At 46.5% G+C, this 19296-nt stretch overlaps 1 protein-coding gene across 1 annotated transcript; it reads left to right on the forward strand.

The window, feature by feature from the left end:
• Positions 1-4363: 4363 nt before the first annotated feature.
• Positions 4364-19296, forward strand: LOC133261389 (2-acylglycerol O-acyltransferase 2-like). The gene is made up of 6 exons (XM_061439883.1): positions 4364-4454; positions 12935-13113; positions 16242-16446; positions 16759-16933; positions 17560-17741; positions 19103-19296. The coding sequence occupies exons 1-6, from the start codon at positions 4364-4366 to the stop codon at positions 19255-19257; spliced, it is 987 nt and encodes a 328-aa protein (XP_061295867.1). The 3' UTR covers positions 19258-19296.

Consider the following 19296-nt stretch of genomic DNA (forward strand, 5'->3'; position numbering starts at 1 on the left):
GAAGAAGTTCTCAGACATCATTCCTTACAGGGGACAAAGGACCTGCTGGGGCCCAGCCTGGTGACACCGCTTGATGGTGACAAGTGGCACAGGAGTCAGTCAGCACAGCTCTGCCAGCTTACACCTGTCCTGACCCAGCCTCACCCTCTCAGGAGTGGGTTTTGCTAGGGATCCGAAAGTGGTAGAGATGGCAACATAGTAGCTACTGAGGGAGCAAAGGCAGAGAGGAAGGAGCAGTCAGAGCACAAGTGGGAGAGATTTCCTGGTGAGGGTCAGGGTCAAGGTGAGTTTTTGGGAACCTAAGGCTGAGGTTTAGGCCTTTGTGCAGCAAAGTTCTATTGAGATAGAGAGGGAGCAGGGCAGACAGGGTCCCTGAGGATGCCTGGCCTGCTGTCTGGGGGACTACTGTCCAGTCCAGAGGTCAGAATTGATCCCCCAGGTAGGGAGGAGCTCTGGGAGGTGCTTGAGCTGGAGTGGGTCATGGACCAGGTAAGAGAGGCAGTGGATGATGCCTCAGGCTGGACCGAGCATCTGTCTCAGTGACCCCACAGCAGGGCAGAGTCAGCTGTGAGCAACTTGCTAGTGAGAACCTACTACCTGCTGGGCTCTGGGTGGATGCTGCATATACACTAAGAACCACTTTCTCAGAACCTACTATGTGCTGGGCTGTCTGGGAGGATGATTCAGGTGTGGAATCTCAGTGTAACTAACAGTGACCTCCTTGTACAAATGAGGTTCATATCAGAGAGGTTAAAAGCCTTTCTAGAATCCTGGTACCAGTATGAAAGCCGCCTGCCCAAGTGTCCTGCTCTCACCTTGCCTACTGTGGCCTCAAATTCAGCCCAGTTGTACATTGAGAAGATCAATGGCACCAGCTATGCCTGTGGCCTCCCAATGCCACCTGCACTGCGTGCCCATACAGCTCACATCCTCTCCCATCTTCACCTGTAAATGGTTCAGCCATAAATGAGGGGTCAGTCAATGCCAGTTCTTCCTTGCCCCTTCCATTTATAAATGCCTGGAAGTGGTTTTAAAGACTTGGGAGAGTTTGTGTCAATCATGAACTAGGTTTGGATTTTTCTTAGATTCTATGTCTTCCTCTCACTCCCTGCCAGAGAGCTGACCTGAGTGTTTCCTTCTTCAGCAAGTTGAACTGATGCCATGTTGGTCAAGTTACATCCTTAGTGGGAGAATGGATAGAAATAGATGTGTTGGAAGATTCCTTCTTTCAGCTGCTTCAAAAGAGGTTCTGAACAGAAAACAACAGCATCAAACCCTGGTCTTATCTATAAATGTCAATGATGAAGGGTCAAAAGAGTCTTTCTGCCTCAAAAAATGTTAAAAATGTCAGAAGTTACTGTTGGAATTGCCCTAGATTATGCTTCTCAATTAATTGTGGTTAAACATCAGGTTTTTGTATTTTTTCTTTTTTCTAAGATACCATGGACTTCTCTATTTGTAAAATAAAATATAAATTACCCAAGAAAAGAAGAAAACAAAGATAAACAGTTCAAATCTAACTTTCAATTATTAGTTTCAATACACATAGAAATACTGTGCCACATTGCTCTAAGGTTTCTGAGCAGTTACTCTTAAACTCTGTACTTACCTTGTCAGGAACCAGTAACAGGCAGCTGGTGGACAAGGCAGGTCCTCAGACCACACAGGAGCCGCACTGCCCCAGGAAGTATGGTGGTGCCTGGCTGTTGGCCTGCAAGGGGATTGTGAGGTGAGGCTCACAGAACCCCTGGTGGACTGCTGAGTGCCGTACATGGGTCAATAGGGGCTGTCGTCTCAGCACCTGATACCTGGTAGGATGAGGGGCTCTGGGAAGGGAAGGACTTGTCTGAGGTCTCACAGCTGGAAAGTGGCCAAAGCAGGACTGGTCTCAGCCCTCTTCCAATCTGCCTTGGACACTTTAGCCCAATTCAGGACCACTCTGATGGGCCATTTTGGTTCAGTTTCTCTCTCTGCCCAATTCCACTACCCTCCTGCCTCATAAACTTTTCACAGAGAGGAAATGCAATGAATAAAGTCATGTCCATTCATGATGAGGAATTGGAAATTAGGACCCCAACTTGATATCTCTCTACACAACAGGAAATAAGACGTCTGAGTTTACCAAGAAGGAGAGAGGATCTGCGTCCATGGGACACTGATATATTCCAGGTGAGATGTAAATTGGTGCTGTTATTTTGCGAAAGCCTGACACCACTACTCTGTAGCTGGTGCAATCACATAGCCTTAGATCCAGCTGTCCCTCCGACCATTGAGAGTGTGGGAGGGAGAGAGGACACAGAGACAGAGACCACTGAGAACGCTGGTGTCAGAGTTGACCAGAGGTTGGCTGTGGGAGTGAAAAGCAGCTTTCACATGCAAGAGATATTTAATCAATATTTATTGAATCAACAAAAGACTAGAACACAAACATATCATAAAATGATATTCAAATGAATAGTGAACATTATTTTTCACAGAGACATTTTTAATTACACTACTCTTTGCATCATGTATGGGAACAGTATGTTTAATTTATTAAGCCCAAGAGAAAAGATAATTCACTGACACAATGAAATATCCAAACATCCAAATATCCTCATTTAAAATTTAAAAGTACTTTAACTATAGACATTATCAGGTAGAGCAGAATTCTAATCCAGATCCTCCCAAATTAAGTTTCTATCTTTCAGAAAAGTCTCCTCTTGACAGAATTGTTTTTCCTGTAAGCTTAGTAGGTTCAGGAGCAGATTACCACAGTGCTTGCTCAACCCCAACAATTGCCCATGACCAGCTAAGTGAAGGATGACCACACCACAAAGCCTCCAGCACCATCATACACCTGCGCAGGGGATCTTTCAGCACATGATTTCTGATTCTAATGAGACAGCTATTACTGAGAATGGCAGCAATTTCTTCATCAGCCACTGACTGAAGCTTATTTGGGAAAATGGTATTCTTCCTGAGAGAATTGCTCCATAGCCTCTTTACTTATAGGCCTTTTTCTTCTCTTCTGAAGATGCATCTTTTCCAATCCTTATATTAACTTCAAACTTGGCCTGAAGCTGATGAAAGAACAACTTACCAGACAATCCACAAAACAGAGCCAAGGATGGAGGCTGCCATGTTGTCCCACCCCATTAGATATTTTTAAATGCGATCTGCATTAAGCATTGAGAAACACTGTTAAGCACAATCAAGTATACAAGGAATCCCAGATCTGAGCAGTGAAAGTGCAGAGTCCTAACCAGTTGACCACCAGTGTAATGTGTAATGACTTTGGAAAACTCTATAGCTATGTGGAGACTGTAGAAAGGGTAGGTGAGGGAGCTCAAGTTCAGTTCTAGATAGGCTGTCCTGGAGGTGCCAAGGAGACTAGCAGAGAGGATGTCAAGTACCCACCTACAAAGTCAAGTCTGGAGCCCGGGGGAGGTCAGGCAGGAGACGCAATTTGGAAATGTTCATCCTGTAGACAGATTCCAAGGCCATGAGCCTGGATGAAGTCTCTGCAGGACAGAGAATGGAGAGAAAAGGGAAGGTCCAGGGACTGAGGGGACAGGAGGACCCTCAAACACTTAGCCTGGTGAAGGATAAGCGCCACTGTGGAGACCCAGGGGCAGCCAGAGGGGCAGGAAGCAAACCAGGAGAGGGTAGTGTCCATAGGCCAAGTGGTTTCAAGGAGAAGGGAGGGACCAACTGTGTCGGAGGCTGCTGAGAGGTCAAGACAAGAGCTCAGAATTGACTGCTGGATTCAGCAGCGTGGAGACCACTGGTGAACTTGTCAAGGGCAGTTTCATGGAAGAGTGATGTCTGAAGTCTGGAGGAGGGAGGACAGAATGGGAGGGGAGGGTGTTTAATGCAGATGGCTCTTTCTTGGGTTTTGCTGTGCAGGTGAGCTGAGGAATAGGACAGGAGATGGAGGAGACGGTGGGACCAAGAGATATTTATATGGCAACTGTGATGGGAAGATATGTGAAGAGGAACCACTGACCTAGTAGGTGAAAGGAGACAATTACTGTGGCTAAGTAGTTGGGTAAGTGAAAAGAGGACAGGATTGCCCTATACTTGCTGCTTCACTTGCCAAATAATGGGTAGGATGAGAGCAAAGGTGATCTGGCAGATAATGTATTGCCTGAGGAGTAAACTGTACTTCTCTTCCTCCATACTCAGCTAGGCTCAGGCCAGGTGTCTTTAAAGATTTCTCCTAGGAAACCAGTTCCTGCTGGGGCAGGTGCAATGAGATCTTAGGGCTGACTGGACACCCACCCCCAGGCCCCATAAATGCTTAGATAAATGCTGACAACAATGAAAACCAGCAGGTGTCACAGAGCTCAGAGAAGCCTCCAGAGCCAGCAGAATAACCATTATGGTGGAGTTCGCGCCCTTGTGTGTGCCATGGAAACGCAGGCTGCAGACATTGGTGGTCCTGCAGGCGGTCAGCTGCTTGGTGTCCGTGGGTAAGGAGAGCTGGGTTGGAAACGGGCACCCTAGGGCACCTGTCACATCTGGTACACACTGTGCACTGATGGGGGAATAATCCCCAGCTCAGCGCCTGGAGATCACCGGGAATTAGGAACATCTTGCTCAGCTGGCCTTGAAGGAGCTTTGGGAGCTGTGTCTGACTAGTTGCACCAACCCCCAGCCCAGCCTGGGATCTGGGAGTGTCAGGAACAGCACAGGGAGGTGAGGTAGCCTTGGGCCTGGAGCTAGAGGGAGGGCAGCTGAGAAAAGGTATCTGGGCCCACTGGTGCCAGGAGCAGGAGCTTGTACTTTTCCCTTATCTGAGGACAAAGGGGAGGCCCAGGTGGGCTTTAGTTATAGAAGTAACATGGTCCAATCTGTGTGTGATAGGCTGCAATTCAGGGATCTTCTGTGTTGAGGTGTCTGGGGAAGACAGATCACAGGGAGCAGTTGTTACCAAATCAAATTTGCACAAGCTTGCCCGAGCACAGGAAAGCTCCCATGCTGACACTGGGTTGTGGTGAAAGAAAGTGCAGTATTTACTGCAGGGACCAAGCAAGGAGTCCAGACAGTTTTGGCTCAAAACACTTGACCCCCTCTCCCTCCCTCTCTTGAATTTCAGGGAATGGCTTCTAGAGATTGGGTGGGGTAGAGTTGCTTGGGCACATGATCAGCCCCTAGACAGTTGTCTGATTGCTTGGTTAAGGTAACTGGAAGCCAACATCACCAACCTTCTGGTTTCCCCTGGTTTGAGGTCTATGGGCTGGTGAGCAACTTCCTCTACCTGGTGGGGGTTCAGTATCTGCAAAGAAGCTCAAAGATAAGGCTCAGAATACTATCTATAGCACTAGTTTTTGTTCAGTCACTCACTCATGTCCACCTCTTTGTGACCCCATGGACTGCAGTACGCCAGCCTTCCCTGTTCTTCACTACCTCCCAGAGTTGGCTCAAACTCATGTCCATTGAGTCAATGATGCCATCCAATCATCTCATGCTCTGTTGTCCCCTTCTTCTCCTACCTTCAATAATTCCTAGCATCAGGGTCTTTTCCAATGCAAAGAGTTAGCTCTTTGCATCAGGTGGCTGAAGTATTGTAGCTTCAACTTCAACATCAGTCCTTCCAGTGAATATTCAGGATTGATTTCCTTTAGGATTGACTAGTTTAATCTTTCTGTCCAAGGGACTCTCAGGAGTCTTCTATAGCACCACAGCACTCAGCCTTCTTTATGGTCCAACTCTCACATCCATACATGACTACTGGACAAACCATAGCTTTGACTAGACGGACTTATGTTGGCAAAGTGGTCTCTGCTTTTTAATATGCTGCCTAGATTTGTCATAGCTTTTTTTCCCAAGAAGCAAGTGTCTTTTAATTTCATGACTGCAATCACCATCTGCAATGATTTTGGAGTCCAAGAAAATATAGTCTGTCACTATTTCTATTTTTTCCCCACTTACTTGCCATGAAGTGATGGGACTAGACACCATGATCTTAGTTTTTTTTTTTTTTTAATAATTATTTATTTGGCTTTGCTGAGTCTTAGTTATGACATGTGGGATCTAGTTCCCTGACCAGGAATGGAACCCTGGCCCCCTGCATTGGGAGCTCAGAATTTTAGCCACTGGTCCACCAAGAAAGTCCCATGATCTTAGTTTTCTGAATGTTGAGTTTTAAGCCAGCTTTTTCATGCTTCTCTTTCACCTACATCAAGAGGCTCTTTTGTTCTTCTTTGCTTTCTGCCATGGGCTTTCCTGGTAGCTCAGTTGGTAAAGAATCTGCCTGTAACGTAGGAGACCCCAGTTTGATTCTTTGGTCAGGAAGATCTGCTGGAGAAGGGAACAGCTACCCACTTCGGTATTCTGGCCTGGAGAATTCCATGGACAGAGGAGACTGGCAGGCTACAGTCCATGGACTCACAAAGAGTTGGACACAGCTGAGTGATTTTCACTTTCTTTTTTTGCCATAGAGTGGTATTAACTGTGTATCTGAAGTTATTGATATTTTCCCTGGAAATCTCTATTCCAGCTTGAGTTTCATCCAGCACTGCATTTGGCATGATGTCCTCTGCATATAATTTAAATAAGCAGGGGGACAATATACAGCCTTGACATATTCCTTTCCTAATTGAACCAGTTCGTTGTTCCTTGTTTGGTTCTAATTGTTGCATCTTGACCTGCATACAGGTTTTTCAGGAGGCAGGTAAGGTGGTCTGGTATCCCCATCTCTTTAAGGATTTTCCACAGTTTGTTGTGATCCACACAGTCAAAGGTTTTAGCATAGTCAATAGGGCCAAATCCAGCCTCCTGATTGTATTTTTGTAGAGCCAGAGAGCCAAGAATGGTTTTTACAATTTAAATGCTTATATTAGAAATTATTTTATACCTAGGCAATATCCTCCAAATTGCCTCTTGAACCTCACATTCTGAATTACAGCTCTGAATTCTGAAAAGATTCCTTACCCTGGTCTATGGAGGCTAGCAGTGGGCAGAGAGATGGGACCCCTTTTCAAAGATACTTAAGAGGTTGTCCACAGGCAGAATGTACAGACTGGCAGGAAAGTAAGGGTTTCCAGTGGGCCAGTAAATGCTGCACATGTAGTGAACAGCTGGCTCACGCTGGACATAGAGCAGGCATTTGGGGGAGGGGCAAAGAAGTGGCTGGAAAGGTCAACAGGGACCTGTCAATCAAGGTCTCAAGTCCCAGAAACATGGGTTACTTGTTTACTCTGTTCTTTTTTCTTTAATGCACACACTCTCACAGGAAGGTAAGCTCCTTTCAAACAGGTGGTCTTCTTCTCATCTGTGTCTCCAGCTCCTTGAAGAGTTGAGGCTGATAACTGTTGAGTGAATGAATGTTGGGAGCATGATGGAGCACAACAGTAGAACTGAATGTCAGGTCCTATCCTACTAGCTTGCTGTGTGACCTTAACCAACCTGCCTATCCTCTTAGTAAAGTGTGGTTTTACATTTTTCCTTCTGGGTATTGTGAGGGGAAAGAAGGGATCTTCCTTTCTCAGGGACTGGAAATACTCCCAAGTTTGGCATTGCCTGCTGACAGGAGTTAAAAGGTGAGTCCAGGGTGAGGTATACTGTGGGGTGAGGAGAGTTCTTTTGGTCAAGTGGAAATGCAAGCATTTTTAAAATCTTTTTTTTTCTGAGTGAAAAGTGAATCCATGTTATTGTAACTCATCCAAACAGAATATGTGTTCTAAAAGTGAATCCTACCCCGCAGGGAGCCACTGTGAACAACTTGGGTTTTTTTCTCTAGACCAGACATGGGAGTTCTCATTTCATGGGTACAGAGTTTCAGTATGGGAAGATGAAAAGAGTTCCAGAGATGAAGGATAGTGATTGTTACACAGCAGTATGAGTGAATTAATGCCATCGACAATACACTAAAAATCATTTCAGGTATATGCCCCAAAATGGGAATGCTGGGTCTTATGGTAGCTCTATCTTTGGTTTCGTAGGGTATCTCCATAGAGTTCTCCACAGTGCCTTTGTCAAGAAAACCATAATTTGAAAAAATCCAAGCACCACAATGTTCATTGCAGCACTATTTACAATAACTAAGACATGGAAACCATCTAAATGTCCATTGACAGAGGAATGGATCAAGAAGATGTAGAACATATAGATAATGGAATATTACTCAGCTATTAAACAGAACAAAAGAATGCCATTTGCAACAACATGAATGGACCTAGAGATTGCTATGCTGAGTGAAGTAAGTCAGATACAAAACGACAAATATTGTATGATGTCATTATATGCAGAATCAATTAAAAGGGTACAAATATTTATATTTATTTACTTATCATAAATAGAGTCATGGATGTAGAAAACAAGCCTATGGTTGCCAGGGGAACCAAGTGGGGAAGGAAATTTTGGGGGATTTGGATTGACATATACACATTACTATCTATAAAATAGATTAGATCTAATAGATAGAGTGCCTGATGAACTATGGACGGAGGTTTGTGACATTGTACAGGAGACAGGGATCAAGACCATCCTCAAGAAAAAGAAATGCAAACAAGTGCCGGGGTCCAGCCCCGGTGGATCCAGGGAATTTGAAGCGGGGATGGCGCTGCGAGGATCAGGAAACAATGGCTTAATTAAATGTTAATTAAGGATATAAAGAGTAATAGAATAAGGATAGCTCAGTGAGGAAATTGAGTGGAGAAAGGAGGCTGAATAATTCAGCCAGAAGGTGAGAGAAAGAACGACATGGGGAGACCAAGCTTCGGTGAACAAGGCCCGCACTTTATTTTCCAAAGTAGTTTTTATACCTTAAGTTATGCATAGAAGATAATGGGGGAAGGGGTAGAGTCATGCAGTAAGCCAGGCTTTCTTCCTGCAAACTTATCATACGCATAAGTTTAGGTGATTTGCATCATCTTCTGGCCCTGAGGCCTGTTAACATTTTAAGACCCTTTCTTCAGAAAACTTATTTTTCTCTAAAGGTGATTAGTCAGGCGCCACCCTCCAAAAGCATTAGATAAAGTTACATTCCTACAGGGAAAAGATGTGGTGGGCTATAACAAGAAAAAGAATTAACTCAAGGGTCCCAGGTTACAAACATTAAAGCTACTACTTATACCAATTATATTAATCAATACACTGCCAGGGACACAGCAGGTAAGGGATATGGAGACTTAGCAGCAAACATTGGCCCAACAAGTGAAAAACCCTTCACCAATACAATTTCTAATCAATCTTTTAACTGCTCAAAGGAATCTGTATTTAGACAGTTTAGAACATCTCATGCCTCTCACAGTTGGGAGGCTCTGAGCAATCACATGTGGCTGGAAAAACCTATTCAGGCAGGCTAGAGGACTTTCAAAGGAGTTTGTAGGTTGAAACACTATCACACCCAGGAACTTTATTAACTGGAGCTGTAAGTTAACTCTTTTTCAGAGAGAGGTAGTGGGGGACAGGCCCCCGTAAAGTCAGAGGTGTAGGTGAGAGTACAAAGCAGAAAGTAGGCAGACTCTGGTTTTGGGGGTAGATGCTCAAGAATTTCCAGGGGGACTCCTGAGGCTCGATCCCGCCTCTGTGTATGCCGAGCCTCCTTTCTCATGACCTTTGCTATGGGGAGAGCTCCTCACACCGGCTCCCAGCAAACAAGCAAAATGGGTTTCTGAGGAGGCTTTACAAATAAATAGCTGTGAAAAGAAGAGAAGCAAAAAGCAAAGGAGAAAAGGAAAGATATACCCATTTGAATGCAGAGTTCCGAAGAATAGCAAGGAAAGATAAGAAAGCCTTCCTCAGTGCTCAGTGCAAAGAAATAGAGGAAAATAATAGAATGGGAAAGACTAGAGATCTCTTCAAGGAAATTAGAGATACCAAGGGAACATTTCATGCAAAGATGGGCTCGATAAAGGACAGAAATGGTATGGACCTAACAGAAGCAGAAGATATTAAGAAGAGGTGGCAAGAATACACAGAAGAACTGTACAAAAAAGAGCTTCATAACCAAGATAATCACAATGGTGTGATCACTCATCTAGAGCCAAACATCCTGGAATGCCAAGTCAAGTGGGCCTTAGGAAGCATCACTATGAACAAAGCTAGTGGAGGAGATGGAATTCCAGTTGCGCTATTTCAAATCCTAAAAGATGATGCTGTAAAAGTGCTGCACTGAATATGCACTGAACTGAATAAGCAAATTTGGAAACTCAGCAGTGGCCACAGGACTGGAAAAGGTCAGTTTTCATACCAATCCCAAAGAAAGGCAATGCCAAAGAATGCTCAAACTACCACACAATTGCACTCATCTCACATGCTAGTAAAGTAACGCTCAAAATTCTCTAAGCCAGGCTTCAGCAATATGTGAACCGTGAACTTCCAGATGTTCAAGGTGGTTTTAGAAAAAGCAGAGGAACCAGAGATCAAATTGCCAACATTTGCTGGATTATTGAAAAAGCAAGAGAGTTCCAGAAAAACATCTATTTCTGCTTTATTGACTATGCCAAAGCCTTTGACTGTGCGGATCACAGTTAACTGTGGAAAATTCTGAAAGAGATGGGAATACCAGACCACTTGACCTGCCTCTTAAGAAATCCATATGCATGTCAAGCAACAGCTAGAACTGGACATGGAACAGACTGGTTCCAAATAGGGAAAGGAGTACGTCAAGGCTGTATGTTGTCACCCTGTTTATTTAACTTATGTGCAGAGTACATCATGAGAAATGCTGGACTGGAGGAAGCACAAGCTGGAATCCAGATTGCTGGGAGAAATATCAATAACTTCAGATATGCAGATGATACCACCCTTATGGCAGAAAGTGAAGAAGAACTAAAGAGCCTCTTGATGACAGTGAAAGAGGAGAGTGAAAAATTTGGCTTAAAGCTCAACATTCAGAAAACTAAGATCATGGCATCTGGTCCCATCACTTCATGGGAAATAGATGGGGAAACAGTGGAAACAGTGTCAGACTTTATTTTTTTGGGCTCCAAAGTCACTGTAGGTGGTGATTGCAGCCATGAAATTAAAAGACTCTTACTCCTTGGAAGGAAAGTTATTTAATATGCTAGACAGCATATTCAAAAGCAGAGACATTACTTAGCCAACAAAAGTCTGTCTAGTCAAGGCTATGGCTTTTCCAGTAGTCACGTATGAATGTGAGAGTTTGACTATAAAAAAAGCTGAGCACCGAAGAACTGATGCTTTTGAACTTGATGTTGTAGAAGACTCTTGAGAGTCCCTTGGACTGCAAGGAGATCCAACCAGTCCATCCTAAAGGAGATCAGTCCTAAGTGTTCATTGGAAGGACGGATGTTGAAGCTGAAACTCCAATACTTTGGCTACCTCATGCCAAGAGCTGACTCATTTGAGAAAACCCTGATGCTGGGAAAGATTGAGGGCAGGAGGAGAAGGGTACGACAGAGGATGAGATGGTTGGATGGCATCACCGACTCAAGGGACATGAGTTTTGGTGAACTCCAGGAGTTGGTGATGGACAGGGAGGCCTGGCATGCTGTGGTCCATGGGGTCGCAAAGAGTTGGACATGACTGAGCAGCTGAAGTGAACTGAACTGAACTGAACTAATCTATAAAATGGATAACTAATAAGAACCTCTATAGAGCACATAGAGCATTGTTTATATGGGAAGAGAATTTTTTTAAAGTGTGGATATATGTATATGTATAACTCATTTACTTTCTTGTACACCTAAAATGAACACAACATTGTGAATTAACTATACTCTAATAAAAATTTTATAAAAAAATACTAAAATACAAAAAATTGTTTTGATGATAAGTGTTATGTTTAATCTATATTTTACTACCATAAAAAATTGAATAAACATTACAAACTGCCCAGACACAACACTGAACTCCCAAGCATGACGGCAAGAATATCTTTGTGTTGTTCACAGGTGTATCACCAGCATCTGACACACTGTAGGTGCTCTGAATAAAGTGAGCCTCTGTGAGCCCCAACCTACTTAGCTTAGGCATTTTACTACTATTCAGACTGGATCAAAACCTTGCCTCCTGGAAGTCAGCCATGAATGACAGGCCCAGCCTACCCTACTTTCATTTGGAGTACAAGTGGAGGTTGACCTTCTTAAAGAGTTTGAGAGCATGGTGTTAATATTTTCTAAGAATGAGGTCCATTGGCATCAGATTAAAGACAGCCCCACAGACCACCTGACCCTGAGTTAAAGTTGGGATTAGCCTGTGAAAGGAACTCAGAAAATCCTGAGTCTGGGATGAATTCCTCACTGCGCTACTCCTAGCCCTGTTGCACTCCTGATGGACAGGGCAGGCATGGGTTGCCCTCTTCTTCTCTCCCTCCTTCAGTAGAATAGCATATAGCAGTGGAGTAAAGAGCTGAGCAAAAGCTAAAGAGCACCGGGAGTTGTATCAACACTGAACAGCTTAGTGTGGCCGGAACATGGGGTGCAGTGGGGCTGGAGCAAGAGAGAGCAAGACAGGCCACCAGTGGGGAGCTTGAAATCAGGCTGAGCTGTTTGAGCTGAGCCTCAGAGTTGTGATAAATCATGGGATCATGGGAGGACTTTAGCTAAAGGGAGGATCTATCTACAGACTACAAGATTATGGAAAGGTGTGCTGGGGGTAAACAGGAAGTGGAGACTGGGTAGAAATAATCTCTATTGTCTCTGGGGTCTCATAGAATGGACACTAGAAAGAGTTCTTCCTGTCACATTTCCACTAGGCGTCTATCGGTGAATATAGACAGAGAGGGAGGTGGAGGGGGAAGACCCAATGAGAAAAGTGTCTGGTGCTGTGGGAAAAAGTGAGTTTGGACTTAGTCTTACCTGGTCTCAAATCCAGGCTCAGGGTGACACTAATTGTGTTGCTTGTATTCCCTCTTCCTTGAAGGCTTGGGAAGCTGATTCCTTCCTCCCGGGGTGAGGACTGGACAGAAGAGTGCTGGGCAAATGGGGAGAGCGTGTTCCTTCACACTGCTGACCACTACAGCTTCTGCTTCCCTTACCAGCCATTCTCAGCTACGTGGTCTTCATAGGCCTCCTGTTCACAAGATTCTGGATCATCAGTATCTTGTATGCAGTCTGGTGGTACTTGGATCGAGCGAAGCCTTGGCAGGGGAGCAGGCACATTGACGTACTAAGGCGCTGGTCTGTATGGAAGTACATGAAGGACTATTTCCCCATCTCGGTAAGTATGGGGCTGGCTAGGGAGTGGTTCAGAGAAGGAAATGGCAACCCACTCCAGTGTTCTTGCCTGGAGAATCCCAGGGACAGGGGAGCCTGGTGGGCTGCCGTCTATGGGGTCGCACAGAGTTGGACACGACTGAAGCGACTTAGCAGCAGCAGGGAGTGGTCAGGACCATCGTCCCCATGTGTCCATGGGGAAGTGTGCCCCTGTGTTCAGTGAGCAGAATACTGGGCTTGGAGGCAGGAGAGAGGCTTCTACCACCATGTGGCCTGAGAAGAGTCAGTTTCTGTCTGGCTATGTTTTCTTGTGTGTGGAGATGTGGAGCCAATATGAGGATTGATGTATGAATGAGATTTGAAGGGCTCTGTGGGGCAATTGGTGAGGCACACATATGTATCTTAACACACAGGTGTAAAGTCCGTAGAGTGTTAGTTTTGGGGTGAAGGACTCAATGATAAATACAAGGCATCAAAAGAGCATCTAGCCCACACTTTATCAGATGATGAAACTCACACCCAGAGAAGGAGGAAGGTGTGATCAAGGACACACAGCAAGTTCATTTTCTGATTTTAAAGTGTGTGTTTAGCTCTGAGGATAGAAGCAGAGCAGAGAGAACTCAGGATGGATCCTGCCCGCACTCCAGTGTGCTGTGTCCTGGGACAGAGCTTTGCCCCATTCTGAATCCTAGTTTCCACACAAAATTGATCCCTTGTATTTCATGTCCCTTAGTCTCTTACTCAGGGTACTTCATGTCCATTTTAGACACGGGACTCCGTACCCCCAAATCAGATGTTAGTAATGGAGGACCCTGAATTTGAGTGAACTGACCTTTTGCCCCATTCCTGAATCCCAGACAGACTAAACCCTTGGATGTAAGCAGCTGTGATGGTTGATTATCTACTGGGGATAGGAAGAGGAAGGCAGTGAGGACCCAGAGAGGTGCCAGGCAGGGACAGGCGGCCCTCTCTGGACACAGGAGAGAAGACTGTATATGGTGTCTCCTCTGAGGGTGGACATCATAGGTTCCACCACCAGGTCTGCGACATGCCAGCTGTGTGACCTGGGGTGAGTTACACATGCTCTCTGAGCCTCGATTTCTCCACTGTAAACTGGAGATGCTGTCACATACATAACTGGGTTGTGTGGAGTCCATAAGACATCAGGTCGTCCTGGGACCTTCTGAGGACAGCATGTGGCTCTCCTTTCACACCTGGAGCTGCTATCATTTGCACATCTGGCAGAAAAATGGTGCTGAGCTGTTCTGTGCCTGTCTTATCTACGTCTGTTCTGTCCCTCCTCTAGCCAGGTATCTCCCCCAGAGGATTTTTCAAATAGGGCACTGTTGACAATGTCTGAAACTGAAATTGCAGAAATTCCACCTGCACAGTGTTCAGGATTGTAGGCCGCTTGCAGTCCTGTGGCATCACCTGCAGAGGGCGGGCAGTACCACCAAGTGGCCAGCAGAGGGAGAGATGACATGCACTTTGACCTCCCTGTCCTGGACTGAGGCCTGCAGGGGTCGCTGTGGAGCGCAGAGTCTGGACTCTTGTCACCTCCCAAGAGAACTTTCAAGTCCTCCACACAACTTTACAGAGCAGGCCCTGCAGGGATCTTAGGAGGTCAGGAAGCGGAGGGGCCAGGGAGTCTCTGTTGTCTACTGAAAACAAATGCACAACTCAAAAGTTGTGAGGGGTTTTGTTCTGGGACCTTACTGAGGACTGTAGTAAGACTCTTCGCGACTCCATGGACTGCCGCCTACCAGGCTCCTCCGTCCATGGGATTTTCCAGGCAAGAGTACTGGAGTTGGGTGCCATCACCTTCTCCGAGTAAGGAGATAGCCTCTCAGTAATCTCTGGGGAGCTGTTCTAAAAGGTAAGAGAGGAATCAGAACTTACAGATTTTGCTGGAAAAAAAAACAAAAAAAACACAAAAAAACCCCAAAATCTATGTAGCCAAACTTCAAAAGATTACTTGCCAGTCACAAAAAGCAGATGTCTCAAGTTAGTAATTTTTGTCTGTTTCTAGTAAGGGAAGATGGGCAAGTCTGGGCTCACTGCAATTATTCCTGTGATGTGCATCCTCACTCTCTGTGACTAGTATCCTGTTTTCCTCCATCCTGAATTCCTTTCAAGGCCCATTGTCAGTGGCAGCTACAGTGGCTGCTGGCTTGAAGGCAGGCAAGCAACATTCCTTGTCCTAACAACTCTGCTGGGTCTACTTCACATCACAAGCCTTTGTGCTGTGATTCTATTAGCTAGGGCCTAATGGCACAGTTTTTAGTGAAATTAGGAGACTTCTGAGCACTGGAGCTTTCTAAATGCACCCTATGGGCTTCCTAAAGAGGTGATGGTGGAGAATCAGGCAGTGTTTCCCCAGGACAAGCTGCCTTCACCTCATACTGAAGATCAGTCCCGGAGCTGGGTTTCTCTGTGAAGATTTCATTATCCCGGAGCAGCAGTGTCTACACAGACCAACGCCTGACAGGGGTGCAGTGCTGTGGGCAGGCTGTGACCTGGTGTCAGGGAGTGCTGCAGACTTGGCAGGACACCTCCTTGACCCCTTTCCACCCACACCTGTGGGCATCACCAGGACTTCATGCCCCTTATCCTGGCACCCACTTCCCTGCACCCTGGGATGCACCCTGGGGTCTATTACACTGAGTCACAGGGACTCAGGGGTTAGCCCCAACCTGGGACAGGCCTCCAGCTGCCATAGTCCTTGGAGAGATGCTCCTCCTGTGATGGCTCCTTCATTTTGGGAGGGCTCTGCCTGGGATTAGGTCTCCCTTCACATAGGACAGAGGCTTGTGTCCCTGTCATCCTGCCAGGAGTTCTTCCTCTGCCTTGGGCAAGGGTCTTCCTTCCCAGGTGGGCGGCATGGCCTTATCCATTCATGGGTCCATTCTGTCCCTCTTCATTTCATGGTCTCCCAGAGCATCTCCTCTGCTCCAGGCCTGCAGCAGGGACAAGGATCCTCAGATAGGCATCTCTAATCTCAGGACACTCACATGGGGGTGCGATAGCACTGGGCACGGGGGAGACACAGAAGAGGTCAGCACAGAAAGTCAGCAGGGAGCCCAGGGTGGTCACAAGGTGCAGCCCCGACTCACCAGGCTGCTGTCCCTGCAGCTGGTCAAGACTGCCGACCTGGACCCTTCCCGGAACTACCTTGCTGGCTACCACCCTCATGGGATTGCAACTGTTGGAGCTTTTACCAACTTTTGCACGGATGGCACTGGTTTTTCCTCACTGTTCCCTGGGATCCGCTCACATCTGATGGTGCTGAACTTGTGTTTCTGGGCCCCTGTCTTCAGGGATTATATCATAATAAGCGGTGAGTCTTCCCAACCCTGGGTAGCCCAGGTAGATGAGGTCTGCTGCATGGGGGAGGGATTTTAAGGAGGGCTGCCAACTGTTCTGTACTTCTTGCAAGTGAGTGTGTAGTGGAGAAGGAAGCTAGACTCAAGGAAGCACTTCCCACAGTGCTGCTCAGCGATCTGCTTGACTAGGGGTTGGCGAGACCTGAAAGACTCGGTCTCAGTCCTCAGAGAACTCCCAGCTGGGAACTAGAGTGGAGCCCAGCCCACATCCTCACCCACCATCCTGGCCCCCTTAAAACCATACTTCATCTTTTTCTTCCCTTCAGGGATGGTTGCTGCAGACAAGGAGAGTGTTTCTCACATTCTGAGCAGGGAAGGAGGTGGCAACCTGCTGGCCATCGTTGTTGGGGGCGTCCAGGAGGCACTGGATGCCAGGCCTGGAGGCTACAAGCTGGTGCTGCGGAACCGCAAGGGCTTCATCAGGCTTGCCCTGATGCATGGGTATTGGGAAGAGGGCTCTGGGTTCAACTGGAGATTGGCAAGGATTGTGTTTTGTTGGGAAGACAGCACAGATGAATACACATCCTATTTTGGCAGGGAGAGTCTCAATCCACTGACAGTGAAGATTCTGTGTTGGTGATCCATGTACTGTCTCATGCACAAATACCCAGAGAATGTTCTAGAAGGAATATCTTGTGAAGGGATTAAGTCTCAAAGGTCATATTGCTGAAAGTTTGCATTATATCTGAGACCTAGGGAATCTGGGACAATGGAGCTTGGGACATAGCTTAGAACTATTCTCCTATCTTTAAACATCTATGAAGAATACAAAACTAGCTGGGCTGGAAGAAGTTTTTCCAGAAAGTTTGGAATTGTTTTATATCTGCAGCATTCTGGATTCACTAGCATGTTACAACTGTCAGACAGTGGCCCTGAGACAAGCCGGGTCCCGCTTACAGTCACAAAGCAAGGCCGTGGCAGATCTGGGACACACCCGAGGCCTCCTACTTTTGTCCCAGGGCTCTGTCCTCTCCTCCAGTTCCTGCTCACTGGGTCCCTTCAGGAAGCTAGTGACCAGCTTGTGCCTTCTTGCCCCTCCACGCGCCCTCTCTCCTGTCTCCCTCTAGGGCAGATCTGGTGCCGATCTTCTCCTTTGGGGAGAATGACATCTATGACCAGGTTGAGAACTCTCCTGGCACCTGGTTGCGCTGGTTCCAGGACGGACTTCAGAGGGTCATGAGAGGCTCCATCCTGCTCTTCTATGGCAGCTTTGGTCTTATGCCGTACCGCCGGCCCATCACCACTGTGGGTGAGCTTAGACCTGGGCTGAGAGCGGGGAAAGGGCTACAGAGCAAAAGGTGGGCTTATGCTGCAAGGGAATATGGACATAGACCAGTACACACTTGACTTTGTGGAGCACACTTTCTAGAGTGTTAAACAGATACACAGGCAAGTAACCCTGATGAAGGCAGTCTAGAATGAGCAGAGTAACAGGGGCATGAAGACCAGTAGCCACTACTGATCACTGAGCCCCTGCAGTGTGTAAGGCACTGCACTGGCTCCTCACATGCAGCAGCTCAGTTTTCACACAACTTTTGAAGTGGGACACTCATCTCCATTTTATTGATTGCAACTTGAGACATAGAGAAGATAAATCACTTCCAAAAGATCACCCTGGCCTTTGTAATAAAGTAGAGGTTTGATCAGGGTGTTTGACTTCTTATTGCACCAGAGAAGGAGAGTTTAATTCTGACCACAGGGTCTTATAAGGCTTATTGGAGAAGGTGAATACTAGGGAAGGGCATTCCAAGTCTGTTAGAATTATGTGTAAAGTAGCAGTTAGCAAGCTATGAAAGAGCGTCTGAGGAATTTTTCTGTAAAAAATGGGCATGGACTTAACACCATCTTTTCAGCTGTTTGATCATCTCATTTGCTTTCTTCCTGAACTCCAACTAGGTTCCAGTGGCAAAGGTGTGTTCTTCTGCACTTACCCAGCCATTTCTTGAGTACAGGCAACCCCTCTACCAAACTTTCTTTGTGTTGTGTGGTAATATTCTCATGAACGTTTATAGTGTTGCTGCCTCCAGACCATTCCCGAGAGAATAAGACATGACAGCTGCTTTCTGAGCCAAGTAGAGCCAGAGGGAGGAGGTTGATAGGACCTCCCATGTCCTCTCTGGAACAGGGCACTGCAGGCCAGCATGGAGGGAGGGGGGAAGAAGGACGATGTGGGCCACCTCCTCCCAGCCATACAGGCACTTCCGACATGGCATCTGAGACTCCCAGACCCACCTGTTCCTGAGGCTAAGAGCACATCCCCAGAGCTACATACAACCTGGCACTGATTGCTCCTGGCTATGTGACCTTGAACAAGTTACTTAACTTCCCTGAGCCTCATTGCCTGAAAGGAATAATAGCAGGTTCTATCACCATAGGATTGGTAGGATGATATAGGAGATATGACATACAAATGCCAGCTGGTGGTATTGTTAACATATCAGAATCTTGGAGTTGCCTTAACATTTTTGAATCTATGACCCAAAATAGAATTGAAAGGGAGGGGGAAAGAGTGCATACTTGCTCAGATGACCATACTAGTGGGAACCCCGAGGGTCCCTGTGCCTTCAGGGGTTCCTGCTCTGGGCCACCAATCACATCTGTGTCTTGCAGTGGGGAAGCCTATCGAGGTGCAGAAGACACCTCATCCCTCTCAGGAGGAGGTGGACAGGCTGCACCAGCACTACATGAAGGAGCTGGAAAACCTCTTCGAAGCCCACAAGCTCAAGTACAACGTCCCCAGAGACCAACACTTGGAGTTCTACTGAGCGCCTCCCCAGAGGAGGGGCTGCCTCAAAGGGCAGGGC

The sequence above is a fragment of the Bos javanicus genome, chromosome 15, assembly GCF_032452875.1.
Source record: "Bos javanicus breed banteng chromosome 15, ARS-OSU_banteng_1.0, whole genome shotgun sequence".
Taxonomy (NCBI): Eukaryota; Metazoa; Chordata; class Mammalia; order Artiodactyla; family Bovidae; genus Bos; species Bos javanicus.